General features: G+C 58.8%; 1 protein-coding gene across 8 annotated transcripts; it reads left to right on the top strand.

Moving 5' to 3' along the window:
• Positions 1–88: 88 nt before the first annotated feature.
• On the top strand, positions 89–27,952 carry LOC105471928 (small nuclear RNA activating complex polypeptide 4). Of its 8 annotated transcripts, none has more exons than XM_011724758.3 (23): positions 89–184; positions 1,893–2,031; positions 3,267–3,313; positions 4,521–4,688; positions 4,813–4,992; positions 5,411–5,489; positions 5,957–6,038; positions 7,957–8,061; positions 8,139–8,211; positions 8,623–8,787; positions 13,465–13,612; positions 14,268–14,374; positions 14,522–14,616; positions 18,860–18,954; positions 19,659–19,738; positions 20,149–20,631; positions 21,487–21,564; positions 21,743–21,992; positions 22,454–22,524; positions 22,970–23,080; positions 23,762–23,789; positions 24,311–26,022; positions 27,051–27,952. In XM_011724758.3, the coding sequence occupies exons 2-23, from the start codon at positions 1,902–1,904 to the stop codon at positions 27,180–27,182; spliced, it is 4,419 nt and encodes a 1,472-aa protein (XP_011723060.2). In that variant the 5' UTR covers positions 89–184; positions 1,893–1,901; the 3' UTR covers positions 27,183–27,952. The 8 variants fall into 8 exon arrangements, with proteins under 8 accessions (XP_011723060.2, XP_011723063.2, XP_024645559.2 ...); XM_011724761.3 differs by having other exon boundaries at positions 107–184; positions 1,889–2,031; XM_024789791.2 differs by having other exon boundaries at positions 154–204.

Below are 27,952 nucleotides of genomic sequence, written 5' to 3'. Positions count from 1 at the left end.
AGGGCGGCCACGCGAGGGCAGCATCGAGCCGTTCGCCCCACTAGTCCAGGCAGGGGCAGCGGCCGTCCCGGCGTGCCCCGCGCCTCAGGAGGCGGGACTTCCGGCGCGCGGCGCTCTTGTTCTGCAGCCGCCGGAAGCGTCGAGTCTGCGGTCGCCCGGGCGACGGCTGGGTCCGCGCGAGCAGGTAAGGTCTGTGCATAACAGGTAAGGCGCAGGTGGCGCTGGCATCTCCTGGGCTCTCCCCGCGGAGGGGGCGCTGTCCCGAGGAGCAGACATCCGAGGCCCGGGACGGGGGCGGGGCAGCGTCCAGAGTCGGGGAAACTGAGGCCCGGCGTGGCCCCGTCCGGCTGAGCCTGGGCGCGCGAGGATTCCGGGCCTGGGAGCCCCTCGGCTGGGAGCGGGCTGCGGCCCCCGCGGGCTCCGAGGAGGTGTCGGCGGGGCGGTCCCGGCTGCAGGGCGCCCGCGTGCGTCTCGGGGACTGCGCCGTCGATTCTGCGGTGGCCGAGCCTCGGAGGGGGTTTCCCCAGGTCCCGCAGCTAGCAGGAGGCGGAACTGGGCCTGGGCCGGGTCTGTCTCCCAAGCCGGTGCCTAAACGCCCATCGCCCTGGCGCTTCCTGGGGTTCCCTGGGCCAAGCCGAGTCTGAGTGGCGTCCCCGCAGCTGGGGCGGGAGGGACCGCCTGCTGCGTTCCGTTTTGGTGGGCAGCCCTCATGACCAGCCCTTGGGAGAGGAGTGCCGGGAGAGGGACAGCCCCTGATGTCGGTGGCTCAGCACGTGTGACTTTGACCTCCTTCCTGCCGATCATTGCTCTCCTGAGCAACTCGGGGAGGGGAGGCAGCAGCCGCCTCTTGCGTGAGGCTTCCAGGGGAAAGCGCCTCCGCCGGCCCGGAGGCTCTGAACCGGCCTGCGGTCGCTGCCAGCTCTGCTTCTGGCCGGCTGTTAGCTGAGTTTACAGGTTCACAAGAATTTCGGGCATAAACAAGGGGCTTTGTGAAGGAGTGAGGGGACCTGGGCTGCCGATGTGGCTAACGGTGCTGGCGGGTGGATGCTTTGGTTTTGTTCCAGTTGGGCAGCGCCCCAGTCAGTGTCCAGCAGGGAGAGCCACGCCAAGGACAGGGGAGGGCGTTTCCCTTTGTTGTTGGGTGTTTTGGGCTCCCGGGTCTGTGCTAGTGATTCCTTTAGAGTTTCTCTGCTGATGCTTCATTCTCCTACTCTCTTTCTCTAGCGTCCTTCCTTCAGACTTCCTAGACCACAGTTCCTAAGGAAAAAGCTTGACAGACATTTGTTCGGTCTCAGGCACTGCCACATTCCAGGGGCTGTTATGGATGCACAGAGAACAGCCAGCCTTGCCTTTGGGTTGCCTTTGAGAGCTTCCTTCCATGGGGGAAGTGCCTGTCACCTGGGCAGTCTCAGTGTGTGTCTCTGAATTTTTCTCAGATGCCTTCTGTGGTCTGGCTCTGTGCCATGGGAGAGCAGGATGGCCAAAGCGGGTCACGGGCTGTGCCCTTGCCCTGTAGTGACTTTGCCTCTGCACCCCACAGTTTCTATATTGGGTGCCCAGTTTCCGCGTGGCTTGGTGTGGGAGCCGAGACAGGACAGTGGGGCCTGCCCTGTTCGTCCACTCCCTGCCTGTGCTGGTTGCAGCCTCAGAGCAGGCGGGAGACGTTCTTGGGGCTTAGGCTCCTGGCAGAGCACATAGCAGGAGTTCGTGGGGTCTGAGGTTGCCACTCCAGGGCTCCCTGATTCTGGGCCTGGTCTGTTAATCTTTCTCTGGGGAGCCCAGTGCCCGCTGCCGAGCAGACTCTGCCATCCCCTGTGGGCAGGTGTGTGAAGGAGAATGGGATCCCAGCACAGTCTTGGTTTCTAACATCTTGGGGTGTGTTTTGGAGGCAGGCAGAAGTCATGGATGTAGATGCTGAAAGAGAGAAGATAACACAGGAGATCAAGGAGCTGGAAAGGATTTTAGATCCCAGCTCCGCGGGCACCCACATGGAGGTCTCAGAATCAAGTCTCGAGTCAGATTCTGAAGCAGGTGAGCCCCTTGCACCTGGCCTCCTGGGGTCCTGGTGAGAACAGCTGGTCTGCTCCCTGGGTTCCTCTCAGGCACATTAGGGTGTGATGGTAGCTAGGTGTGGTCTCTCGGGCCTGTAGCCCCAGGGACTCCGGAGGCTCAGGCGAGAGTATTGTTCGATCTCAGGAGTTCATGTCCAGCCTGGGCAATGCAGCAAGACCCTGCCTCTAAAAATAATAATAACAGTAATAAAACGATGGCTGGTACAGACCAAGCCCAATTTTTTGCCAACACTGGTGTTTGCCTGTACTCCAGCCAGAGAGCTCCTGACAGTTCCATGTTTGCTAGCCCCTGAGCCAGCTGGCTGTGTGTGTACCCTGGGCTCTAGACCTCCCAGGGTCTGGCCCTGGCCTCCTTGGGCCTGTGCAAGGCTTCTGGAGTGGACCATCCTGAGAGAAGAGGGCAAGCCTGGAGCTCACCCGATGGCAGCCTGGACAGTCCATGCCTGATGGTCACCACAGCTCACACCCCCAGCATCTCTGCTCCTCACATGCACCCCTCCCAGTGTGCTCCCCACCCCAATGTGCTCCCCACCCCATGTGCTCCCCTCCCCAAGTGCTCCCCTCCCCACGTGCTGCCTACCACACGTGCTCCCCACTCCATGTGCTCCACGCCCCATAGGCTCCCCACCCCACAGCCTCCCCTCCCCACGTACTCCCCTCCCCACGTGCTCCCCTCCATGCTGCCTTTATCTTCTGAGCCTACCCCAACCCCACCAGCTGCTCCCTGACAGGATACCCCCCAGCCTTGTTTCCCACCTCTCCCAGGCCTAGGGCCTGCCTCTGAGGCAGCCTGCTATCTTTCTCTGTGGTCAGGGCCTCTACGTCCGTGCCTTCCATCTGACTGGCGGAGCTCCCGAAGGACAGGTCCATTTTCTGCTAGGCTTTCTCCGTCTGTCTCTCCAGTGCGAGATAGCCTGTGCCGTCCAGTGAACCCTGTGTAGCTTTGTCCTGTGTGCCTGGAGGGCCCCAGTGTGTGGCCAGAGTCTTCTCTATCTAGCTGACCCGGCCTTGGTCCATTGCCCACCCTGCTGTCAGAGAGGGAAGGTCCGATCATTGCAAGCCTCAGCCTGAGGCGCTCTCACCGCTTCACAGCCCCAGGCCCTCTCTCCTCTGCCCAAGAAGCAGTGGTGAGCTGCGCCCGCACGCAGACCCAGACGCTAGTCACCAACACTGTGTTGCTTGTGTTTCTGACAGAGTCACTGCCTTCTGAGGACTTGGACCCTGCCGATCCCCTGATCTCGGTAACTGCTGGTCTGATCTGGCTGTGCCACTGGGTCAGGCCTACCAGCACCTTCCAAAGTGGCCTGGGAGGGGGTGTGGTTTGAACCCATATTGGTTTTTCTGCATTATGAAAATGATGCGCGTTTGTTATTAAAAAAAAAATCAGAAAGCATTTGTCATTGAAATTGTCCCTAGAAATAACCACTGTTAACAGCTTGGTGATCACACCCCTTAACTTCTTTCTGAGCTCATGGCTGTATGCCTCCGTCTCCTGCATGGCATCTGTCACTCATGGAAAGCTGTGAGTTGTGCACCTGGGTCCTGCCCCTCACAGCTCAACGCTCTGTGCCTCAGATTCCTGTGGGGCAGCAGGGACGTTTCCAGCACAAGTCAGCTAACACGAGCAGCTATACAAAAATTAGCTGGTGCAGTGGCACGTGGCTGTGGACCCAGCTAGTTGGGTGGCTGAGGCGGGAGGGTCACTTGAGCCCAGGAGGTCGAGGCTTCAGTGAGCTGTGATTGCACCACTGCCCTCCAGCCTGGGTGACGGAGTGAGACCCTCTCTCAAAAAAAAAAATACACGAGCACCTAAAGAGCACGTGGCAGCCGCTCTGTGAGGCCAGTCATTGTTTTGTTAGCTGCCTTTTGTTTACGTTGGAAAACATTGGCGATTTGCTTCCCTTTTCCATGGAGTTAGTAGGTACTGAGTCGCCTCACGTTAGCGTGGCTGTGTGGTCTGCCTTCTGTGGGTGAGCACCCTGCCGTAGCCCATGGGCACCTCCCCAGGTCCCGACGGGCGTTTTCACCGCGTCCACTTCCTGGCTCTGCGGAGACTTTCCTCCCACACACGCCTGCTCCCCGTGCTTCGCTGGTGATTCACACCACAGGGGCTCAGGGCAGAGTGCAGGGTTCACGAGGACGCCTGTGGTCCTGGAAAGCTCCTGCCTCGCAGCAGCCCCAGCCCTGGCGCATTCCAGGCAGGAGGCTCCGCCTGCCGTGGATTAGGAAAGGCGCACACGGGCCACCTCGAGAGCAACGGGCTCCGCTCCCAAACTCTTAGACGGCCGCCTGCTGCCCACCAGGGTCACTTCCTGCTGCCACACTGGGTGTTGGCTATGCCGGAGCTGCCCCAGTGTCCCAGAGGCCCAGCGATGGGCGACTGGCTCTCGAGGACAGGGCAACATCCATGTCTCATCCCCTCACATGCCATTTCTTGCCCATAACCAGGAAGAAGAAAGGGGGGGTGAAGCCAGCAATGACGAGGACGACCCCAAGGATAAAACCCTCCCTGAAGACCCGGAGACCTGCCTGCAACTGAACATGGTCTACCAGGAGGTCATCCAAGAGAAGCTGGCTGAGGCCAGCCTGCTGCTGGCCCAGAACCGGGAGCAGCAGGTGGGACGGGCCTCGGCTCCCGGTGCCCACGCCTCCCCACCCCCAGAGCCCCCCACAGCCGGACCTCCCAGGTCCAGGGCTCCCCAGCTTCCTGCCTCTTCTCTGCCCTGGGTCCCCTCCACAGGGAGAGTCGCTGCTGCTGGTCCACAGAGGGGTCCCTGCCTTGTGTCCGTCACAGGAGGAGCTCATGAGGGATCTGGCTGGGTCCAAAGGCACCAAGGTGAAGGATGGCAGGAGCCTGCCCCCAAGCACATACATGGGGCACTTCATGAAGCCGTATTTCAAGGACAAGGTCACGGGTGTGGTGAGTGGCCCAGGCCCTGCTCTTGTCGGCAAGGCTCTGTGCACTGTGGGAAGGGCCCTTGTCCCCAAGTCCTGCTGCGAGAAGTCGTGAATTCCCATGAGTTCAAGATGACATTGGCCACCCTCCTTCAAACTGCCTCCTCCGTGGTGGGCAGGCTGCCCTCTGCTCTGCGCTGGGCTGCCCGGACTGCCCTGTGAAGCGATGAGCAAGCCCTCATGGAAGTGCCAGTGTTGCCTGTGCGAGGCCTGACCGCAGCAGGCCTCATGGATTGGCTGGTAGGGTTGCACCCGCCAGCCTCACAGTACGGGAAGGCAGGAGGCAGGGGGCCCAAGTCCTTTTGTGGGCTCTGGATGGATGTGCTGGGCCTGCAGGGAGCACACGTGGTCTGTGCCTGTGGTGATGCTGTGCACCCTGACAGGGGCCCCCTGCCAACGAGGACACACGAGAGAAGGCTGCCCAGGGGATCAAGGCTTTCGAGGAGCTCCTCGTGACCAAATGTAAGAGCCCCAGCCGGCCATGCGGCATCGCTGAACTCAGGGGACCCCTCCCCATGGCCCTGCTTTCCCCAGTTTCTTAAGTTCTCAGACCTTTCTCTGTTGTGACCTCATGGCTCCTTCAGGCCTTGACCACTGGGACTGGCTCCTTGACCCCTGCCTTTCCACATTGAGGAGGTCCTTTCCAGAACGCCAGTCATGCGGGACGGGCCAGGCCACACCCTACCCTCTTACTCAGTCTCCCTGCCTTGTCTTGGGCCGTAAAGCCCTGGCAGCTCTGCCCGTGAGCTGGCACCAAGCCTCGGGTGGAGCTATGTCGGCTGGGTGGAGGGGTCTCACCTGTGGGCCCGGTGTGCTGCTTACTCGCTGTGGGGCCCCCATCACTGCCTGGGGAAAGTGTACACCGACCACGGGAGTGGGCCGTGGAGAGGATCCAGACCCTCAGTGATGGCACTGTGGCTTCTCCTCAGGGAAAAACTGGGAAAAGGCCTTGCTCAGAAAGTCAGTGGTGAGTGACCGCCTGCAGCGATTGCTTCAGCCCAAGTTACTGAAGTAAGTCTAAAAACGAAGGTCAAAAATGGCTTTCAGGCTGGGTGCAGGGTTCATGCCTGGAATCCTAGCACTTTGGGAGGCCAAGGCAGGAGGATCTCTTGAGCCCAGGAGTTCAAGCCCAGCCTGGGCAACATGATGAGACCCCATCTCTTCAAAAAGTAAAAAAAGTTAGCCGGGTGTGGTGGTGCACGCCTGTGGTCCCAGCTACTCGGGAGGCTGAGGTGGGAGGATCGACTGAGCCCAGGAGGTCAAGGCTGCAGTGAGCTGTGATTGTACCACTGCGTTCCAGCCTGGGCAGCAGAGCCAGACCCTGTCTCAAAAACAAACAGCCTTTCCCAGCCAACAGGAAAAGTCAAGGCTGGCTGATGTGGGCTTGGCAGAGGTTCAGCTTAGCTGCGAGCCTGTTCTCTGCAGCAGGTCCTGCCAACCCACGGAGAGCTGCTGATGCCTGGACTTGATGCCCTTTCCCCCTGACGGGGGCTTCCTCGTGGCCAGGCGGCTAAGCACAGGATCAGTCCACACAGCCACATTGAGGGGCGTGGCTCAGGGCATGGGGTGGTCCACACGGCCATGATGAGGGGCGTGGCTCGGGGCGCGGGGTGGTCACCACGGCCATGATGAGGGGCGTGGCTCGGGGCGTGGGGTGGTCACCACGGCCATGATGAGGGGCGTGGCTCGGGGCGGGGGGGTGGTCACCACGGCCATGATGAGGGGCGTGGGTCGGGGCGCGGGGTGGTCACCACGGGCATGATGAGGGGCGTGGCTCGGGGCGCGGGGTGGTCACCACGGGCATGATGGGGGGCGTGGCTCGGGGCGCGGGGTGGTCACCACGGCCATGATGGGGGGCGTGGCTCGGGGCGCGGGGTGGTCACCACGGCCATGATGGGGGGCGTGGCTCGGGGCGCGGGGTGGTTACCATGGCCATGATGGGGGGGCGTGGCTCGGGGCGCGGGGTGGTCACCACGGCCATGATGGGGGGCGTGGCTCGGGGCGCGGGGCGCTCCACACGGCCATGATGAGGGGTGTGGCTCGGGCAGCTTCTCTTCTCTGGGTCTGTCTTTCCCCATGCCTGAAATCTGGTGTTTGCTGATGGGGTGATATCATGTGACCAAAGCAAGGCACAGCATGGCCTTACTGTCGACACGCAATAGAAGGCGCTGCTGTCCTGATAACTTTGATCAAAGACAGAGCTGCTCCCAGAGCCCAGAGACCCAGCAGCACCTTGTTGGCCACTCCGTCAGCAGCACAGCGGGTCCCCACCTGTCTTCTGTGCGGCCACCATGAGCTCTCAAGGCAGAGGGGGTGCCTTTAGGATACAAGCTGCCAGGACATCTCTGGGCACTGAGAGGCTTTTGGCCAGGCCAGGGGTCCTGGGGCCCGCCTGCCAGCCGTGGCCTGATGTGTATGGTCAGGGTTTGCAGTGACGACGGGTGGGTCTCTCCTCAGGCTTGGGGAGAGCTGGGTTTTCCTCCCTGGCCTGCTCGGGGGAGTGGTTCTTTACTGTGACTTCACAGCCTCTGGTCTCCTCACTGGGCACCAGTCAGGACATCTGCCCATGGCTGTGTCTCTGTGCCAGGCACAGGCTGGGAGCTGGGGCACTGAGGCTCCGGAGGGCTGTGTCGAGGCTCTGAGACATGGGGGCCAGCAGGCAGGCACAGGCTGGGAGCTGGGGCACTGAGGTTCTGGAGGGCTGTGTCGAGGCTCTGAGACATGGGGGCCAGCAGGCACTGCAGCCCTTCCCACCCCAGTGGCAGCCTGGAGGTGGGTGCTACAGCATCTTTCATGGGTGAGGAGGCTGAGGCAGGGAGGGTGAGGGAGGCTCGGAGCTCACACTCTTTGCTCTATACTGCGCAGAGAACCCGTCCCCCACCAGCAGCCCTTCTGCCTGCAGCCCTTCTGCCTCTGCTCTGCTTTGCAGGCTTGAGTACTTGCACCAGAAGCAGAGCAAAGTCTCCAATGAGATGGAGAAGCAGGCCCTGGAGAAGCAGGCCAGGGAAGCCGAGAAGGAGATCCAGGACATCAAGTGAGGAGGCCTCCCGGGAGGGCCCAGGGGAGCCCACAGGCCAGGCATGGCGCCAATACCCTCATCCCTTCCTCCAGCCAGCTTCCGGAAGAGGCCTTGCTGGGAAACAGGCTGGACAGCCACGACTGGGAGAAGATTTCCAATATTAACGTAAGTTGGGGGCAGGTCTGAGCCCCAAGCAGCTCGCAGCGCAGCTCCCTGTAGCCCGGGTGCGGTTGGAATTGGGTGGTAAGGCCACACCCTCCCTGGCACAGGTTCCGCTGTGACCCCTGCCCACCCGGGTCAGGCACATGTCCGGCAGTTGGTAGTGGTGAGTGGCCTCAGGGCTTTCCTGCTGGTGCCTGGCCCCCTTTCTGAGACAGTCTGGAAGGCTCCTGGCGCTGCATTTGGAGCCAAGTCTACGTATTTGGCCGTGTCAGGCCTAGTGAGTTGGACGAAGATTCTGCTTACTTGCAGCCATGGAAGCCTCCAGCTGCCACAGAGCAACATCTCAGCCTGGAGCTGCATCTAGGGTGCCCTGGGGTCAGTGGCCTGCAAGGCTGAGTGTCTCTGTCCGTGCAGTTTGAAGGCAGCCGCAGCGCAGAGGAGATCCGGAAGTTCTGGCAGAACTCGGAGCACCCCAGCATCAACAAGCAGGAGTGGAGCGGGGAGGAGGTGGAACAGCTGCAGGCGATCGCGGCTGCACACGGTCACTTGGAGTGGCAGAAGATTGCAGAGGAGCTGGGGGTAAGGACCTGGCCTGGACCCCAGGGGCCAGGAGACCTGAGGGCCTGTGGGCCCTATAGCGGGAGGTGGCTGGACAGGTGCAGGGTCCTCAGTCCTCACTCGCCACCAGGTTTCTGTGTGTTGCCACCTCCAGGCTGTGGCCTTGGGGAAGGAGCCTGCCCAGCCCTCTCTGCCACTAGGCCGTTGCCGCAGCTCCCCTGGGCCTTCCTAGTCCTCCAGGTCTCCCCATACAGCGGTGCATGCCCAGCGTACTGGAGTCTGTCTCCTTCCTTATTTCCCGTCTTCGTCTGTCTCCATCAGCCTGGGGAGTTTATTCTGTTGATGGTTCTAAGGGATGCTTTTTCCTAGTGTGAGTTCTTGCCGCTTTTCTGGTTTCCCGAGTGAGGGCTCAGTTCTTCGCTGACTTGGGTCTCTTGTCTTGATAACGAGGCTTGTTAGGCCACACTCTTCTGGGAGCAGCTTGGTATGAACTCTTCTTTTCGTAGATTTCCAGAGTAGCTCTAGTTTCCATTTTTATTGCCTCTTTGGACCTAGGTTTATCTAGGAATGTATGTTTCCATTTTTAAATAGTTGGGTTCCTGGGAGTTCTTGTGGTGGTTCTTTATCTGAATTTGATTGGAACATGAACTAGGGGCATGATGTGTAAAATCTCCATCTTTCAAATATGTTACTTTTTTTATGGCAGAGCACCTGATTATAGTAAACCAAGCTAAACTTGCCAAAACTGTTTTTAAGAAAAAGGAGTCTTCTCTGTAAGTAGGGCCTAATCTATATCAGCTATTAAATTGAGTTTGCCTTTAAAGATGTTTAATTCTGCCGGACGCAGTGGCTCACCCCTGTAATCCCAGCACCTTGAGAGGCCGAGGCCGGTGGATCACCTGAGGTCTGGAATTCGAGACCAGTCTGACCAACATGAAGAAACCCCGTCTCTACTAAAAATACAAAATTAGCTGGGTGTGGTGGTGCATGCCTGTAGTCCCAGCTACTCGGGAGGCTGAGGCAGGAGAATTGTTTGAACCCAGGAGGGGGAGGTTGCAGTGAACTGACATAACGCCACTGCACTCCAGCCTGGCGACAGAGTGAGACTCCATCTCAAAAAAAAAAAATGTTTAATTCTGAAAAGTTATGTTGATGTCACTTGACTATGTCCTGACATCATAATATTAAAAATCAGTTTTTCGGCCGGGCGCGGTGACTCACGCCTATAATCCCAGCACTTTGGGAGGCCGAAGCAGGCGGACCACGAGGGCAGGAGATTGAGACCATCCCGGCTAACACAGTGAAACCGCATCTCTACTAAAAATATAAAAAATTAGCCGGGTATGATGGCAGGCGCCTATAGTCCCAGCTACTCAGGAGGCTGAGGCAGGAGAATGGCGTGAACCCGGGAGGTGGAGCTTGCAGTGAGCCGAGATCGCACCGCTGCACTCCAGCCTGGGCGACAGGGCGAGACTCGTCTCATGAATAAATAAATAAGCATATATATAATTGTCAGGTTTTCTTTTATATATATTTTACTGCTACATAGTTTGGTACACACAACTTTTTTTTAATCGGGGTCTATTTTATTTTTTTTTATATTAAGTTCAGGGGTGCGCGTGCAGGAAGTGAGGTTCGTTTCGTAGGTGAATGTGTGCCATGGTGGTTTGCTGCACAGAGCAGCCCATCACCCAGGGGTTCAGCCCAGCATGCATTAGCTCATTAGCTCTTTTTCTTTCTTGCTTGCTTTTTTTTTTTTTTTTGAGATGGAGTCTGTCTCTGTTGCCCAGGCTGGAGTCAGTGACGCGATCTCAGCTCACTGCAACCTCTGCCTCCCGGGTTCAAGCGATTCTCCCGCCTCAGCCTCCCGAGTAACTGGGACTACAGGCACGCACCACCATACCTGACTGATTTTTGTATTTTTAGTAGAGATGGGGTTTCACTGTATTGGCCAAGCTGGTCTCGAACTCCTGACCTCGTGATCCACCCGCCTAGGCCTCCCAAAATGTGGGATTACAGGCATGAACCAATGAATGCCTGGCCGCATTAGCTCTTTTCCATGATGCTCTTCTCCGCCCCTACCCCCCACCCCCCACTGTCCACACACATAACTTTTTATGTAATTAATAGAGACCTGGTCTTACCATGTTGCCCAGGCTGGTCTCGAACTCCTGGCCTCAAACACTCCTTCTGCCTCATCCCAAAGTGTTAGGATCACAGGTGTGAGCCACTGTGCCCAGCCCACATAACTTTATGATGACTGTTTTTCGTTGGTTTTTTTTTTTGAGACAGAGTCCAGCTCTGTCACCCAGGCTGGACTGCAGTGCCACGATCTTGGCTTCCTGCATACTCTTCCTCCCGGTTCAAGCAGTTCTCCTGCCTCAGCCTCCTGAGTAGCTGGGATTACAGGCGCCTGCCACCATACTCAGCTAATTTTTGTATTTTTAATAGAAACGGGTTTTCACCATGTTGGCCAGGGGTCTCAAACTCCTGACCTCTAGTGATCTGCCCGCCATGGCCTCCCAAAGTGCTGGATTACAGGCGTCAGCCACTGCACCTGGCCGTGATGACTGTATTTACTTTGCAAATTATGTTTTTTTAAAAAATCATTCTCTCTCTATTTCCCTTATTCTTTTTGAGCTTAAATTTCATCTTCCTGGTAGAAACGTTGCCACTCTTGCTTTTTTTTTTTTTTTTTTGACATTTTTTGTCCATCCCTGTATTTTCTTTTTTTTTTTTTTTTTTTTTTTTTGAGACGGAGTCTGGCTCTGTCACCCAGGCTGGAGTGCAGTGGCGCGATCTCGGCTCACTGCAAGCTCCGCCTCCCGGGTTCACGCCATTCTCCTGCCTCAGCCTCTCGAGTAGCTGGGACTACAGGCACCCGCCACCACGCCCAGCTAATTTTTTGTATTTTTAGTGGAGACGGGGTTTCATCGTGTTAGCCAGGATGCCTGACCTCGTGATCTGCCCGTCTCGGCCTCCCAAAGTGCTGGGATTACAGGCGTGAGCCACCGCGCCCGGCCCATCCCTGTATTTTCAGCCTTTTAACGCATCGTCATTTCCAGGTGTTTTTATGAAAGCAGCGTGCCGCTGGGTTTCGCGTCCCCCCCCCCCCGCCTGAGCAGCCTCTGGCTTTGTTGGGAGGTTGGGTGTTCCTGGTGCTCTCCCTGGCTCTGGTGTGTTGAGTCCATTTTACTTTGTGGCCTCTTTTCCTTCCACTCTGTCTTGCTAGTTTGCTGAAACCGTAAGTCCAGTTTTTCTCCTTGTGATTTTTGGGAATTCTGTCTTCCATCCATTAATGGCTTTTTCTCCTTGGAACACGTAGTCAGACATGTTTCTCCGTTAATATCAGAAAGCGCAACGCCGGCACTTTCCCCCGCAAGATTCTTTCTCCTTCCCGGGAAGTGTTTTTAGTCACTGTCAAAGCCAGGCTAAGGCCTCAGCAGCCTCCCTCCAGCCTCCCTCCAGCTCACTCCGGCCTCCTTCCAGCCTCACTCCAGCTCCCTTTGAGAGCTGCTGCTCTCAGCTCTCCCAGCAGGGCCCAGCTCTAAATCCCGCCCCACCCCCAGTCCTTTGCCTTCCCAGATCCTTCGGCAGGCTTGGGATAGGTGTGAGAAGGGTCTCTCTTTCCATTGGTTGGGAAGCGCCAGCTTGAGTATAGGAGGACGGGTGAGGCCTCGAGTGTGTTGATGCTCCCAGAAGCGCTCCCGTGTGGGCGTGGGGGCGAGGTTCACGCATGTTGACTAGGATTGCCCTACAGCTCGTACACCCCGGGGTGGTGGTTTTGTTTGTGGTGAATGAGTCTCAGATTGACCTGTGCTGTAGCGAGCTGGGAAGGACTTGGTGGGGAAGAAAGCCTTGGAAGCAAAACTCATAGTTCGGCAGCACCACGTCCAGCCCTGCACGCCCTCTGCCACCCAGCAGCTCACTTTCAGAGAACAGGGTTCAGGTAACACAAACCTCACAGCTCAGCGACACCGTGCCTAGCCCTGCGCGCCCTCTGCCACCCGCAGCTCACTTTCAGAGAACAGGGTTCAGGTAACACTCATCAGCTCTTGGAAAACCCCTTCCCATAAGGAGATGCATGAGGAAAAGATCTGGGCAGGTGGTCCACCGTGTGGACTGAGGGTGGGTTTGCTGAGCTGAGCCACGCAGGGAAGCTGGGAGAGTCATTTTGAGGCACTCCCTTCTGAGGGCGTCTCCTGAGACATGGACACCACACCAAGGGCTGTCCTGTACCTCCTCTACCCCACACCCCTCAGCTGCGAGATACCCTAGAGCTCGAGAAGGGAGAGAAGGTGCTAGCAGCTGCATTTAAAGAACATGCCACACGCAGAGCACTGCATCTCCCAGCCCTTGCCAAGCTGGGAGTTTCTGTTGAGTGAGTTGCAATGTGGTTTTGGAGTCGTATCAGTTACCTACTGTGAATTTTTTAAAAATATTTTCTTAAGTGAAGGTTTGATTCCTCTCTCACCTGGTCCTTCTTGGTCCTGTTTAGTGAGTGTAGTGTCTTCTTACCGTTACCGTGGGGTGCTCTCCATCAGCCCACAGGAGTCTGGGAGGAGGAGAGCTGGAGTCTGCAGAAGGGTCACTCCAGTGGCTCACGGGCCCATCTGTGCCCTGGGGCACTCTCAGAGCCAGATCTGGACATCCTGCCGCGCAGTAACACTCATTTGCTTTTGTTTGGGACTTGGGAAGACCAGCCGCAGCGCCTTCCAGTGCCTGCAGAAATTCCAGCAGCGGAACAAAGCTCTGAAACGCAAGGAGTGGACGGAGGAGGAGGACCGCATGCTCACGCAGCTGGTGCAGGAGATGCGCGTTGGCAGCCACATCCCCTACCGCAGAAGTGAGGCCCGTCCGCCCCGACGGCTCTTAGTCTGTCACAGGGCCCCGCATCAGGACACTGGAGGCTTGCAGGGAAAATTCACAGAGGCAACAAGACAGGCGAGGGCTTAGACAGTCCTGGCTATTCCACAGTTCGCTTCTTGGTGACTAAAGTGACTCCTTTTTTTAATTTTTATTTTTTGAGATGGAGTTTTGCTCTCATTGCCCAGGATGGAGTACAATGCCATGATCTTGGCTCACCGCAACTTCCGCCTCCCGGGTTCAAGCGATTCTCGTGCCTCAGCCTCCCAAGTAGCTGGGATTACAGGCATGCACTGCCATGCCTAGCTAATTTTGTATTTTTAGTAGAGACGGAGTTTCTCCATGTTGGTCAGGCTGGTCTCGAACTCCTGACCTTAGGTGATCTGCTGGCCTCTGCCTCCCAAAGTGCTGGGATTACAGGTGTGACGCCACTGCGCCTGGCCAAAGTAACTCTTTTCTGTGTGACCCATCTGGAGGGTGGGTGTCTCGGCCCCACGGAACCCCCTTGTCCTTAGCTGTCTACCGAACAGAGGGTGGGTGTCTCAGCCCCACAGGACCCCTGTGTCCCTCGCTGTCTACTGTATGGAGGGTGTGTGTCTCGGCCTCACAGGACCTCCCTGTCCCTCTGCCTCCAGTTGTCTACTATATGGAAGGGAGAGACTCCATGCAGCTGATTTACCGATGGACCAAGAGCTTGGATCCCGGCCTGAAGAAGGGGAACTGGGCCCCGGAGGAAGACGCTGTAAGTGTGCGGGCCCTAGGAGAGCTGGGCTCTGGGAGGGTAACGCGGCTGTGCTCAGCGGTGGTCCCTTCTCTGACTGGGTTCGGGGTGGGGAGGCTGTGGCCGTTCCTGCAGAGGCTTCACTTGTCTGCCTGTCCCTTCCTGCAGAAGTTGCTTCAAGCCGTTGCCAAATACGGGGAGCAGGATTGGTTTAAAATCCGGGAAGAGGTGCCAGGTAGGAGCGATGCCCAGTGCCGAGATCGGTGAGTCGCACAGCGCTGGGTGAGGGAGGGGCTGGTGTGGGTCAGTGGCGAGGTTCACTCTCGTGTAGGCTGTGGGCAGGCTGGGCGACGGCGGCCAGAAGTGATTTGCTGTCACAGGAGCAGGGCGCGGCCTGTGGGTGCTTGGTGTGCCATGGTTGGCCCAGATAAGCTATTTTTTCCAACCCTGACTTCTTTATTGCTTATTTGCCCAGAGCAAGGCACAAGCTCCACTTGAGACAACTCCCTGGGCAGCTTTTCCTGACCCTTGTTGTCTGAGTTCTCTCAGACTGCAGATGGTCAGGACCCCTGGCAGACAGCTGCAGCTCCCTCCTTTTCCTGCTTGTTGTCCTTTCAAAAGCAGCTTCATTGAGATAATTCACACACCATGCAGTGCGTTCATTTAAAGTGTATAGTTCAGAAGCTGGGTGCAGTGGCTCATGCCTGTAATCCCAGTACTTTGGGAGGCCAAGGCAGGTGGATCACTTGAGGCCAGGTCAACATGGCAAAACCCCGTCTCTACTCAAAATACAAACGTTAAGTGGGCGTGGTAGCGGGCACCTGTAATCCCAGCTACTTGGGAGGCTGAGGCAGGAGAATCACTTGAGCCTGGGAGGCGGATGTTGAAGTAAGCTGAGATTGCGCCACAGCACTCCAGCCTGGGTGACAGAGCAAGACTCTGTCTCAAGGAAATACAAATTAATTAATTAATTAAAATGAAGTGTAGAAGGCTGGGTTCAGGGGCTCACGCCTGTAATCCCAACACTTTGGGAGGCCGAGGCCAGCGGATCACCTGAGGTCAGGAGTTTGAGACCAGCCTGACCAACAAGGAGAAACCCCGTTTCTACTAAAAATACAAAATTAGCCAGGCGTGGTGGCGCATGCCAGTAATCCCAGCTCCTCGAGAGGCGGAGGCAGGAGAATCTCTTGAAACTGGGAGGCGGAGGTTGTAGTGAGCCGAGATCACGCCATTGCACTCCAGCCTGGGCGACAAGAGTGAAATTCCATCTCAAAACAAAATGAACTGTAGAGGTCAGTGATTTTTAGTATTTAGTATTCATTGAGCTGTGCAGCCATCATCACGATCAATTGTAAAACATTTCATCACCCCAAAAAGAAAGCCGTTCAACAACAAAAACAACCCAATCTAAACGCGGGCAAAGAACTTGAGTGGCCGTCTCTCCAAAGAAATGCACAGATGGCCAGTGAGCATGTGCAGTGATGCCCGGCGTCATGAGTCATTAGGGAAGTGCAAGTCAAAACCACACACACGTTGGGATGGCTGTTAATTTTTTTTAAAAAAGTCACTATGTTGGCAAGGATGTCGAGAAATTGAAACCTTTGCGCATTGTAGAATGGTCCAGCCTCTGTGGAAAGCATGGCAGTTCCTCAGAGAGTTAAACATAGAATTACACCCCCAAGACTGATAAGCATAAAACCCAAAAGAATTGAAAGTAGGAACTCAGATACAACAATGTCCACAGCAGCAGCATTCACAACAGTAAAAGGCCGGACACAGCCCAAGTGTTCATCAGCAGATGAGTGGAAAACAACATTTGCATACAAGGGAATATCATTCAGCCTTAAAAAGGGGTTGGCAGGGCTCGGTGCCTCACGCCTATAATCCCAGCACTTTGGGAGGCCAAGGCGGACAGATCACGAGGTCAGGAGTTCAAGACCAGCCCGGCCAATATGGTAAAACCCTGTCTCTGCTAAAAATACAAAAACTAGCCACGCATGGTGGTGGGCACCTGTAATCCCAGCTACTCAGGAGGCTGAGGCAGGAGAATTGCTTGAACCTGGGAGGCAGAGCATGCAGTGAGCCGAGATCACGCCACACTGCACTCCAGCCTGAGCTACAGAGTGAGACTCCGTCTCAAAAAAAAAAAGGAGTGGGATTCTCATATAAATAACCACATTTCTGTAAATTCTGGTACAATGTGGACGAACCCTGAAAGCATTCTGAACATTCGCTTGCACTTTTTTACATAGATATCTGTTCATTTTTCTCAGCTGTATCCTGTGAGGGAAATTGCTGGGGCAGTGGTAACGCTGTTTTTAACCTTTTGAGGAATGACCGGACTGTTTTCCAAGGGGCTGAACCATTCCGTATTCCCACTAGCAACCTATGAAGGTTCTGGTTTTTCCACACTGTCACCAGCACTTGTGATCTGTGATTCTAGCCATCCTAGCAGGCGTGAAGTGGCGTCTCGTGGTTTTGACGCGCGCTTCCCTGTGGCCGATGTTAGTGGGCGTGAAGTGGCGTCTCGTGGCTTTGACACGCGCTTCCCTGTGGCCGATGTTAGCGGGCGTGAAGTGGCGTCTCGTGGTTTTGACGCACGCTTCCCTGTGGCCGATGTTAGCGGGCGTGAAGTGGCGTCTCGTGGTTTTGACGTGCGCTTCCCTGTGGCTGATGTTAGCGGGCGTGAAGTGGCATCTCATGGTTTTGATGTGCGCTTCCCTGTGAGTGATGTTAGTGGGTGTGAAGTGGCGTCTCGTGGTTTTGACGTGCGCTTCCCTGTGGCCAAAGTTAGCGGGTGTGAAGTGGCGTCTTGTGGTTTTGACGTGCGCTTCCCTGTGGCTGATGTTAGCGGGTGTGAAGTGGCGTCTCGTGGTTTTGATGTGCGCTTCCCTGTGGCCGATGTTAGCGGGCGTGAAGTGGCGTCTCGTGGTTTTGACGTGCGCTTCCCTGTGGGTGACGTTAGTGGGCGTGAAGTGGCGTCTCATGGTTTTGACGTGCACTTCCCTGTGAGTGATGTTAGTGGGTGTGAAGTGGCGTCTCGTGGTTTTGACATGCGCTTCCCTGTGGCCGATGTTAGTGGGTGTGAAGTGGCGTCTCGTGGTTTTGACGTGCGCTTCCCTGTGGCTGATGTTAGAGGGCGTGAAGTGGCGTCTCGTGGTTTTGACGTGCGCTTCCCTGTGGGTGATGTTAGTGGGCGTGAAGTGGTGTCTCGTGGTTTTGACGTGCGCTTCCCTGTGGGTGATGTTAGTGGGCGTGAAGTGGTGTCTCATGGTTTTGACGTGTGCTTCCCTGTGAGTGATGTTAGTGGGTGTGAAGTGGCATCTTGTGGTTTTGACGTGCGCTTCCCTGTGGGTGATGTTAGCGGGCGTGAAGTGGCGTCTTGTGGTTTTGACGTGCGCTTCCCTGTGGCTGATGTTAGCGGGTGTGAAGTGGCATCTCGTGGTTTTGATGTGCGCTTCCCTGTGGCCGATGTGGAGGCTCTTTTCATGTGGTTGGTGACTGTTCATAAAAATAGATTTTTAGCGGCCGGGCGCGGTGGCTCAAGCCTGTAATCCCAGCACTTTGGGAGGCCGAGACGGGCGGATCACTAGGTCAGGAGATCGAGACCATCCTGGCTAACACGGTGAAACCCCGTCTCTACTGAAAAATACAAAAAACTAGCCGGGCGAGGTGGCGGGCACCTGTAGTCCCAGCTACTCAGGAGGCTGAGACAGGAGAATGGCGGGAACCCGGGAGGCGGAGCTTGCAGTGAGCTGAGATCCGGCCACTGCACTCCAGCCTGGGCGACAGAGCGAGACTCCGTCTCAAAAAAAAAAAAAAAAAAAAAAGATTTTTAGAGAAGTGTCTCTTTAAGTCCTTTGCCCATTTTTAACGTTACTTGTCTTGGTATTACTGACTTGTAAGAGTTCTTTGTATGGGCCGGGCGCGGTGGCTCAAGCCTGTAATCCCAGCACTTTGGGAGGCCGAGACGGGCGGATCACGAGGTCAGGAGATCGAGACCATCCTGGCTAACACGGTGAAACCCTGTCTCTACTAAAAAATACAAAAAACTAGCCGGGCGAAGTGGCGGGCGCCTGTAGTCCCAGCTACTCGGGAGGCTGAGGCAGGAGAATGGCGTGTACCCGGGAGGCGGAGCTTGCAGTGAGCTGAGATCCGGCCACTGCACTCCAGCCTGGGCGACAGAGCATGACTCCGTCTCAAAAAAAAGAAAAAAAAAAGAGTTCTTTGTATGTTTCAGATACAAGTCCTTTACCGGACACGTGATTTGCAAACGTTCTCTCCCAGCCTGTACGCGGTCTGCCTGCTTTTTTGATGGTGTCCTTTGAGACACAAAAGCTTTACTTTTGATGAAGTCTACTTTCTCTATCGTTTTCTTTTGTTGATTGCACCTTTAGTGTCGTATCCAAGAAACCACTTTAGTGTCGTATCCAAGAAGCAGCTTGGGGCAGCGGTGGGTAGCATCTTAGCATCTAAAATGTTCTTTGCTTTTCATGTGACTTTCAGGTATCTCAGGAGATTACATTTCAGCTTGAAAAAGGGACGGTGGAATTTGAAAGAAGAGGAACAGTTAATTGAATTAATAGGAAAATATGGTGTTGGTAAGTTGTTGATAGTTTGTTCCAGTTTCTTTTTTTTGTTGTTTTTTGTTTCTTGGAAAAGAGATCAAGATAAAGACAGAGCAAGCTCTGTCATCCAGGCTGGGGTGTGGTGGCGCGACTATAGCCCACTGCAGCCTCAAACTTTTGGGCTCAAGCCATCCTCCCGCCTCAGCCTCCGAAGTAGCTGGAACTGCAGGTGTGTGCCACCACACCCAGTGAGCTGTGTTTTATAGCTAAGTCTTTGCTTATATTTGCAATGTCTCCTTAGAGTAAATCCTAGCTGTGGTATTGCCATGTTCAAGGACACACCAGATAGTACAGCTCTGCCCTGTGAGAGCAGCACCCGTGCTTCTCCCGCTGTCCCGCACTGTGTGAAGAGTGTGGATCGTGGGAGATGGCTGGTGTGGAAGCCTTGGGGGGAGCAGATATGTGAGGGCTGTGTGTGCTTAGGGACGATTTTCCTTCTCAGTTACACGTTTGGCAGAACTTTCCTAAGGGGCTGAGCATCCAGCGAGAATCAGATGCTGCCAAATTGTCGGTGCCCAACGTGCCCGACATGCTTGACCCCTGGTTCTTGCCCAGCGTGTGGGTGCACCGGAGGCCCCACTCTGATGGGGCCCACAGCAAGTCTCCTGGGGAACAGCCAGCCTGTCTTGGGGAAGAATCTTTGGATGAAGCCATTTCATGGGGTTTGGCTTTTGTAGGTCACTGGGCAAAAATAGCTTCTGAACTGCCCCATCGGTCCGGCTCCCAGTGTCTGAGCAAGTGGAAGATCATGATGGGGGTGAGCCGTTCGCTCTTTCCTTGTCTGAAACCAGATCGCAGCCTGGTCGACGGGGGTCCAGCAGGCAGGAGGAGGGAAGGGAGGTGGCGGGCAGGGAGACAGGAGCGGGCGGGGGGGCAGGAGGATGGGAGGGGGGCAGGAGGGGGGCAGGAGGAGGGGAGGGGTCGGGGGGCAAGTGGAGGGCGGGGGCAGTGGGGGGGGGCAGGTGGAGGGAAGGGGGGCGTTCGGTTTCTGGCCTTGGCATTTCTTCTGGGTGGCCAAGGGCAGAGGGAGACCTTGCCTCGGCAGTGGCTGCCCTTGACCCCAGAGGTACCCCACTTGGGCCTCTCCCCAAAGGGCTGGCCTGCTTGCTGCCGTCATGGGTGATCTGGGGTCGCCAAGGCCTCTAAGTAGCCCTTTCCTCCCCTCAGAAGAAGCAGGGTCTCCGGAGGCGGCGGCGGAGGGCCCGTCACAGCATCCGGTGGAGCTCCAGCAGCAGCAGCAGCAGCAGTGGCAGTGGCGGCAGCGGAAGGGGCAGCAGCAGCAGCAGTGAGGAGGAGGAGCCAGAGCCAGAGCAGGCACAGGCTGGGGAGGGTGACAGAGCCCTGCTGTCCCCACAGTATGTGGTCCCGGACATGGATCTGTGGGTTCCTGCCAGGCAGAGCACCAGCCAGCCATGGAGAGGAGGGGCAGGGGCCTGGCTGGGAGGCCACGCTGCCTCCCTCAGCCCTCCCAAGGGATCCAGTGCCAGCCAAGGTGGCAGCAAGGAAGCTTCCGCCACAGCTGTGGCTCCTGGAGAGGAGACGAGTGCAGTGCAGGCGCCTGCTACGGCCCACAGCCCTGTCCCGAGAGCTGCCCAGGCCTCCCACTCGGCAGACACTCACCCGGTGGGCCCAGAGAAGCAGGCCCTCGAGGTAGGCCCCGGCCCCGGTGCGCCATGGGAATGCACTTTCGTCACTGCTCACCAGGGCTGACGCTCAGGGATGGTGCAGCAGCAGGGTCCCCAGGGTTCGTGCGCATCAGAACGCACTGCTTCTGGCTGAGCTCTGGAGAGCTGCGCGTGGTGGGGACTGTTGGGGAAGCCTCCATTTTTCCCAGTTCGTTGATTGTTTCAGGGATATGGCTGAATGGGCACTTGGACCTGGAGGCATCTCTGAAACGTTTCACCCCCAAGTCAGGGTTGGGGGGCGGAGGCGGCAGCGGGAGGAGCCCCTCCTCCCTCCCCATGAGCCTGTGCACCTGGAGGCCTCCCTGGGAAGGGCCTGTCCCACCCACTTAGGACCAGCCTGGCTCGTGGTGCATCTGCCCGTCTTGGTTGGTCTTCACCATGTCAGGCCCTAGGTGCGGGCCCATCTCTGGCCGTGCCTGTGGGAGCAGTCAGAGTTGAACAGGCTCGTCTGTCCTGGGAGTTATTGGCGGGGACAGTGGACCCTGAAGCTACTGGCAGAGCCAAGTGCATGGCACTCACTGCCGCACAGCCAGCATCTCCCTAGGCCAGGGCGTCACCTGGAAGGGCTGCTGCTGTCAGGCTGAGGAACTGACTGGGGGGCGTGGGACCCTGTTAGTGTCCCAGGAGCCAGGCCCTGCGGGGAGGCCCTGTCTGGGGACCCCACACTTCCCATGGTGGACGTTCCCATGAGGCAGAGCAGCTGTGCACAGGCACGCTTTGGAGCCTGCGTGAAGAGGCGGTTGCATGGGGGCGGTGAGGGGGAGGCCCCCATGTGCGCCACACACCCCACGTGCTCCGCCTCAGGCCAGTTTCTCATCAGGGAGGGAGGCTGACAGTGCCTGTGGAGACCGTGCTGAGGGTGCTCAGGGCCAACACGGCTGCTCGGAGCCGTACACAGGTGAGGCCTGCCGCAGACACCTGCACCCACGCCACCCCGCACCCCGCCCTGGTCTGAGTGATTCCTCTCCCCGCCAGTCATGCCCTGACGGGGTGGAGGACAGCACTGGCCACCGGGCAGGGTCCACTCCAGGGGCTGAGCCTGGCCAGGGGCCCCAGGTGCCGCCTTCTCTTTACAGAAAGAGCAGCTGAGACAACCACCCCTGCCCACCTCGTCCCCAGGGGTCAGCTCCGGTGACAGCGTGGCCCGGTCCCATGTGCAGTGGCTACGGCACAGAGCCACCCAGAGTGGGCAGCGGCGCTGGAGACACGCTCTGCACCGCAGGCTCCTGAACCGCAGGCTGCTGCTGGCTGTGACCCCTTGGGTGGGGGACGTTGTCCTGCCCTGCACACAGGTGCCCCAGAGACCCGCCGCAGTGCAGACTCAAGGTATGGCCTGGGGCTCCTCTGGGAGCCTTCTGGGGGCCGGGGTGAGGGTGACGAGTACGTCCAGCCTAGCAGACGGCGGTCACTTGGGCAAGTGGCCTCAGCAGGGGAGTCTTTTTGGGGTGGGCCCCACCTCTTGTCAGCTTCCCATCCCTGAAGGTTTTCAGAACACCCAGTCAGAGCCAGCCCTCCCTCCCTGCCCCACCACTCTTCCTGGGCCAAGCACGTGGCAGCTGGACTAACACTGTTTTGTGTGGTGACAGGGCTCAGAGGGCCCACCCTTGTCCAGCCGTGGCTGTGGGGTGCTGGTTCCAAGGCTTCCCTCCCACGCTGGCCTGGCTCCCAGTCTTGAGGGTTCCCAGAGCCTTCTCGAAAGGCCCGTGGGAGCTGGAGCTGCTGTCTACCTGTCCCCCTGTGCCCGTGGGCGTTGGGGCTGCTTTCCACTTCTCCCCCTGTGCCCGCAGCGGATGGCCTCAGGGAGCAGCTGCAGCAGGCCCGCCTGGCCAGCACCCCTGTGTTCACCCTGTTTACCCAGGTAAGCTACCTGGGCAGAGCTTCGTTTTCCTTGGCCTTGTAAAAAGTTCTTGGTGAAGTTTTGAAATCTGCAGTAGATTCATTCCTTCAAGTCTAGTTATCTAAAGTTTTCTAGCCTTGAAAATGCACTTTCCATGCCTTACACTGTTAGCAAGTGAATGTGGAAGGGGTGCCAGCTACAGCGTGCACTGTCCCCGACTAAACGGTGTCTGGGGAAGGGGGTGCCCGGGGCCCCAGTATGAGTGGAAGATGCCAGGGAAGGAGAGCAGGCCTGGGGCTCATGGGAGGCCCTCCTGGATGTCCACAGCCTCACTGCCTCCCCCGCGTCTGCATCAGACGGGAGGCTGGCACAGCCTCAGGGCTGCCCCGGGCTCTGCCTAGGCCTCTGGAGCTTCTGAGCTGCTACCGAAAGCAGCTGCGGTGAGGCCGCCTCCCGTGTCTCTCAGCTGTTCCAGATCGATACTGCCGGCTGCCTGGAGGTCGTCCGAGAGAGGAAGGCCCTGCCGCCCAGGCTGCCCCAGGCTGGTGCTCGGGACCCACCAGTGCATCTTCTGCAGGTAGCAGACGCTCGGGGTGAGAAGTGAGGGTGACCCCTGCCCGCCCCACCCGCTCCGCCGTAACCCCTTGGGGAGGCATCTGTACTTCCCACCTGAGGGGACGCAGCCTTGAGAGGCCGGGGGAGGTCAGGCAGGTGCAGGTCGGGGCTGACATTGGGGCCCACGTGCCTGTGTTCCCCCATTGCCCTGCCGGGTGGTCATGAACATGGGCGGTCTGCTGGGGGTGCCTGGTTCTTGCCTTTCTGCTCCAGAAACCAAACTCACACAAGTTCAGCGAGGCCTCACCCCAAGCCCCGTCACCTGGGGGTGCGGTGACAAAGCAGTGTCACTCACTGGAGGAGCAGGGACAGCAGTGGGGTACCCCTGGGCCTCCAGCTCCCAGCCCCCTGCCTCTCCTTGTGGACCCCACCCTGTCCCCAACCCCCCAGAAGAGCTCTCAAAGGCGCCCTTGGGAGGAGCTGCACTGAGGGGGTGCACGAGGCCAGGCCTTTGCCTGCTGTGCCACACGCTTGGCTGCTCCTGTGGCCCCGGAGTTCCTGCAGAGGCGTGTGGGAGGCCAGCAGCAGCCCTTGGGGCCTCGTCCCCATTTCAGGGAGTGGCAGGGGACAGCCCAAATGCTAGGAGAGGTGGTCCAGGCCCGCGAAGGACATCTGAGCTGCTGACTCTCCTCTCCTTTTCCAGGCGCCCTCAAGTGCTCAGAGCACCCCAGGTAACCCTCTGCTTCTCTGCCCTGGTGGGGAAGAGGTCTCTCCTGGCCCTGGCTTTCACCTGCAGCCCCCAAGCAGCACAGCCTGTGGCCCCTGGTGACAGAGATCCCTCGAGTCCCACCACAGGGATGAGAGTCTGGTTGGGCCAGCTTGGAGCTCCTTGGGCCCCCCTTGCAGCCCTGAGGCTTCCTCAGCATGGGGCCCGGAGGCAGGGGTCATCTCGAGCGAGGGTCTGCCCGTGCCCAACGCCGGCAGCATCGGGCAAGGCCTGGGCTCCCAGCTGGTCTCAGCCAGCATAATTGGCTGGGCTTCCCAGAGTGCCCACTGCCCTGGTTTTGACCAGAGCGTTGGGGTCTGGGGTAGCTACTGTGACTCAGGCGACCCAGGACATGCCACTTGACCCCTTCTTGGCTCAAGACCCTAGACTCCTCATGGGATCCCTCCTGATGAGGGGATGGCAGCGAGGGGCTGTCCCTGGCCAGATGCCTGGGGCTCATCAAGTGTGGGTCTTTCCTCCCCACAGGCCACCTCCTCCCAAATGTGCCAGCTCAAGAAGCCTCAAAGAGTGCCAGCCACAAAGGGAGCCGAAGACTGGCGTCCAGCCAGGTGGAGGGCACCCTACCCCAGGCGTCCCCACTGGCTCCGACTGGCCCCCGACCCAAGCCCAAGACTGTGTCAGAGCTGCTTCAGGAGAAGCGGCTTCAGGAGAAGCGGCTTCAGGAGGCCCGTGCCAGGGAGGCCGCCCGGGGCCCGGTGGTGCTCCCGTCCCACCTGCTGGTCTCCTCGCCTGTGATCCTCCAGCCCCCTCTACCGCACACCCCACACGGCCGCCCAGCCCTGGGTCCCACTGTCTCAAATGTTCCACTCTCGGGGCCTGGGACCCCCGCAGCAGCCAAGCCTGGCACTTCAGGCTCCTGGCAGGAGGCTGGGCCTTCAGCCAAGGACAAGAGACTCTCCACCATGCAAGCCCTGCCCCTCGCTCCTGCCTTCACAGGGCCCGAGGGCACAGCCCCTGCTGCTTCTGGAGCCCCTGGCCTGGGCCCCAGCCAGGTCTCTGTGAGCTGCCCCGGGAGCGGTCTCGGACAGTCGCAGGCCCCCACTGCATCCCGGAAGCAGAGCCTGCCTGAGGCATCACCCTTTCTCCCTGCAGTCCCCAGTCCCACCCCCCTGCCTATCCAGCCCCTCAGCCTGACGCATGTAGGAGGGCCACGTGTGGCGGCCAGTGTCCCCCTGCCTGTCACCTGGGTGCTCACAGCCCAGGGGCTTCTCCCTGTTCCTGTGCCAGCTGTGGTGGGCCTTTCCAGTCCAGCAGGGACACCTGGCCCCACAGGGCTGGTGGCCACTCTGCTGCCTCCCCTGACTGAAGCCCAGGGCCCTGGGGCCCCAGCGTTGAGTAGCTCTTGGCAGCCCCCAGCCAATGTGAACTCAGGACCAGAGCCTTCCTGCAGGACAGTCCCCCCAGCCCCTCCCACACACGCCGCCTCCCGAGGTCCTGCAGAAGTGGATGCCAGTGTGGCTGTTGTCCCTGGAGAGGCCCAGGTGGCCAGGGAGATACCTGCACCCAGGACGTCCTCCCAGGCCGACCCCCCTGAAGCAGAACCCCCCTTGCCCAGGAGGCTGCCACCCCTTGGTGGTGTCATTCCAGCAAGTGAGCCAGGGGGGACACTGGGGTCCCCCTCAGGAACACAAGAGCCCAAGGGAACTCTGGACCTGGAGAAGCCATCCCTGCCCCAGCCTGGGCCTGAGAAGGGGGCCCTGGACCTGGGCCTGCTGTTCCAGGAGGCTGAGGCGGCCACACAGCAGTGGCTGGGGGGCCAGCGTGGGGTGCGGGTACGTCTTCTGGGAAGCAGACTGCCCTACCAGCCCCCGGCCCTGTGCAGCCTTCGAGCACTGTCCAGCCTCCTGCTCCACAAGAAGGCCCTGGAGCACAAGGCCGCCTCCCTGGTGGCGGGGGGCGAGGCTGAGCGGCCGGCTGGAGCGCTACAAGCCTCACTGGGGCTGGTGCGGGGGCAGCTCCGGGACAACCCAGCCTACCTCCTGTTGCGGGCACGGTTCCTGGCAACCTTCACCCTCCCTGCGCTCCTGGCCACCCTGGCCCCGCATGGTATCCGCACCACCCTCTCAGCAGCCTCGATAGCAGGCTCCGAGAGTGAGGATGAGGACCTCCTGAGCGAGCTGGAACTCGCAGACAGGGACGGGCAGCCGGGCTGCACGGCGGCCACACGCCACATTCAGGTAAGGGGCGCGCCCGGCCCCACTTCCCCACGCAGGCGGCGGTCCCTGGGGCACCCTTGCCTGCCTACAGCGGTGGGGTGGGGGCCGGTAGAAGTTGTGGGCAGGAAGGCTGGCTGCTGGGTGTCTCAGGAGGAGGAAGCTGGCTCTTGGCCTGCTCAGTTGCGTGTAGATTCTGCAGAAGTGGCCTTCCTCTGGGGCAGTGTGGAAAAGAGGAGAGAGGCCTCATTCTCGTGCAGGAGCCCCTGGCTGGCCTGGTGCTGCCCAGCCAGGTGGCCTTGTCAGTGAGAAGCTCTGGGACGGACGCTGACCCAGCTCTGAGCAGGGTGGGCCACGGGCACAGTGGAGGGTAGTGGCTGTGTTTGTCCCTGGATTTCTGGGGTCCCAAAAGTCCCTCTCAGCTGTCACTTCTCTCAGTATCCTTGGGAAGAGTTTTCCAAGCTCTGTAGGCAAAACCATGTTCGGAACCCTGAAGGAGAAAGCACATGGATGGGGCCCCCAGAGAGGCCTTCTCACCTGGTGCCAGGGTGCCCACTTGCAGCAGCCGGCGGCTGGCCTCCCTGAGAAACCACCAGAGCAGGCAGCCTCAGCTTGAACCTGTGGGCCTGTCGTAGGGAATGTGGCAGGCCTTCCATCTCTCCCCAGGGTTGTGCTTCACAAGTCACTAGGCTGAAGTGAGGGAGGAAGCAATGCCTGAGAGCGGGTGGAGGACCCCGGCCAGCCAGGGGAAGAGGCCCCCCATGCCACATCCGTGTACAGCCTCCTGCCCTGCTGGGGTGTGATGGCCGCCCCATGGGGGAGCAGGAGGCCTGCCACAGGGATGGCTAGACGGGGTCCGAGCCCCTGAGGGAGAGCACAGTCATGTGTGGCCCCAGGAGTGCCTGGAGCAGCTCCTGCCCAAGCTGAGGGTGCCCTGTCCCAAGTGGTACACTCGCCCACAGGACCCCTTCTCACTCCCTGTCCCTTCCTCGCCCATCATGGCGCAGGGGATGGGCGTCACTCTGGTCCCCACTGCCTGGATTTTGTTTCAGGGACCCCCAGATTCTGGTAGATGCTCTGCCGCCTCCTGCCTGGATGCTTTTAATGACCTTGATGTTGACGACCTTGATGTGCTCAGAACCCGGCATGCCAGGCACAGCCGGAAGCGGAGGCGGCTGGTGTGAGCAGCAGGTGAGTCCTGAGTGGGAAGGCCGCTGCCCTACGGCCCAGGGGACAGAGTGGTCCAGACGGGGGGTCTTGCCTCTGCTCGGTCTTCAGCGCCCACAGCAGCTGTGCTGGGTTAGGTGGGCAGGTCCTGGGTCATGGAGGCCCTCCAGAGGGAGAAGCATTTAACCCACATCCTTCCTGCTGGCCACCCGTGCCTCGGGCCTTGGCACCACTGCGCCCCTGACCACAGGTTCTTTCCCTACCTTTGTTGGGATCTGGGCTCCTCCCTGGCCGCTGTGCTCTGGCGGTGCCCGGTTCCCGTGCATTGCTCCGTCGTCTCCCCACCATCACCAACCACAGCCCACCGGGCTGACTTTTCACTGCTGGGGCCCTGGTGCCCAGACAGCAGGTGCCTGGCCCTTGGCACATGTGGGTCAGGTTCACCAAGCAGACCAGGAGTGACTGGCACTGGGGTGGCCTTGGTTCCTGTCTGTCTGTCCTAGCGCTGCTTGGGGTCTGGCTGGGGTCAAGGGCACCCCACCCTCTGGGTGTCCTGTGTTCCAGGACAAGCACGCCTCCGAAGCCCGTGGCCCTGCTGACGAGAAACAGCCCACACCCAGCCTGCGAGAGAGGCAGCCAGAGGCCAGGTGTCTGCTGGCCACCCACCGACCAGGTCCGCAGTGAACAGAGGCAGGCCTGCCAACTGACCGTGTGGCACGGGGCACAGCTGTTCCCCAAGTGCACACCTGAACACTTGGAGGAGTAAAGTTCTGTGTTTAATTGTGGA

Source organism: Macaca nemestrina, chromosome 14 (genome assembly GCF_043159975.1).
Source record: "Macaca nemestrina isolate mMacNem1 chromosome 14, mMacNem.hap1, whole genome shotgun sequence".
Lineage (NCBI taxonomy): Eukaryota > Metazoa > Chordata > Mammalia > Primates > Cercopithecidae > Macaca > Macaca nemestrina.
The sequence above is the reverse complement of the archived record's forward strand: the minus strand, read 5'-3'. Positions and strand labels throughout refer to the sequence as shown.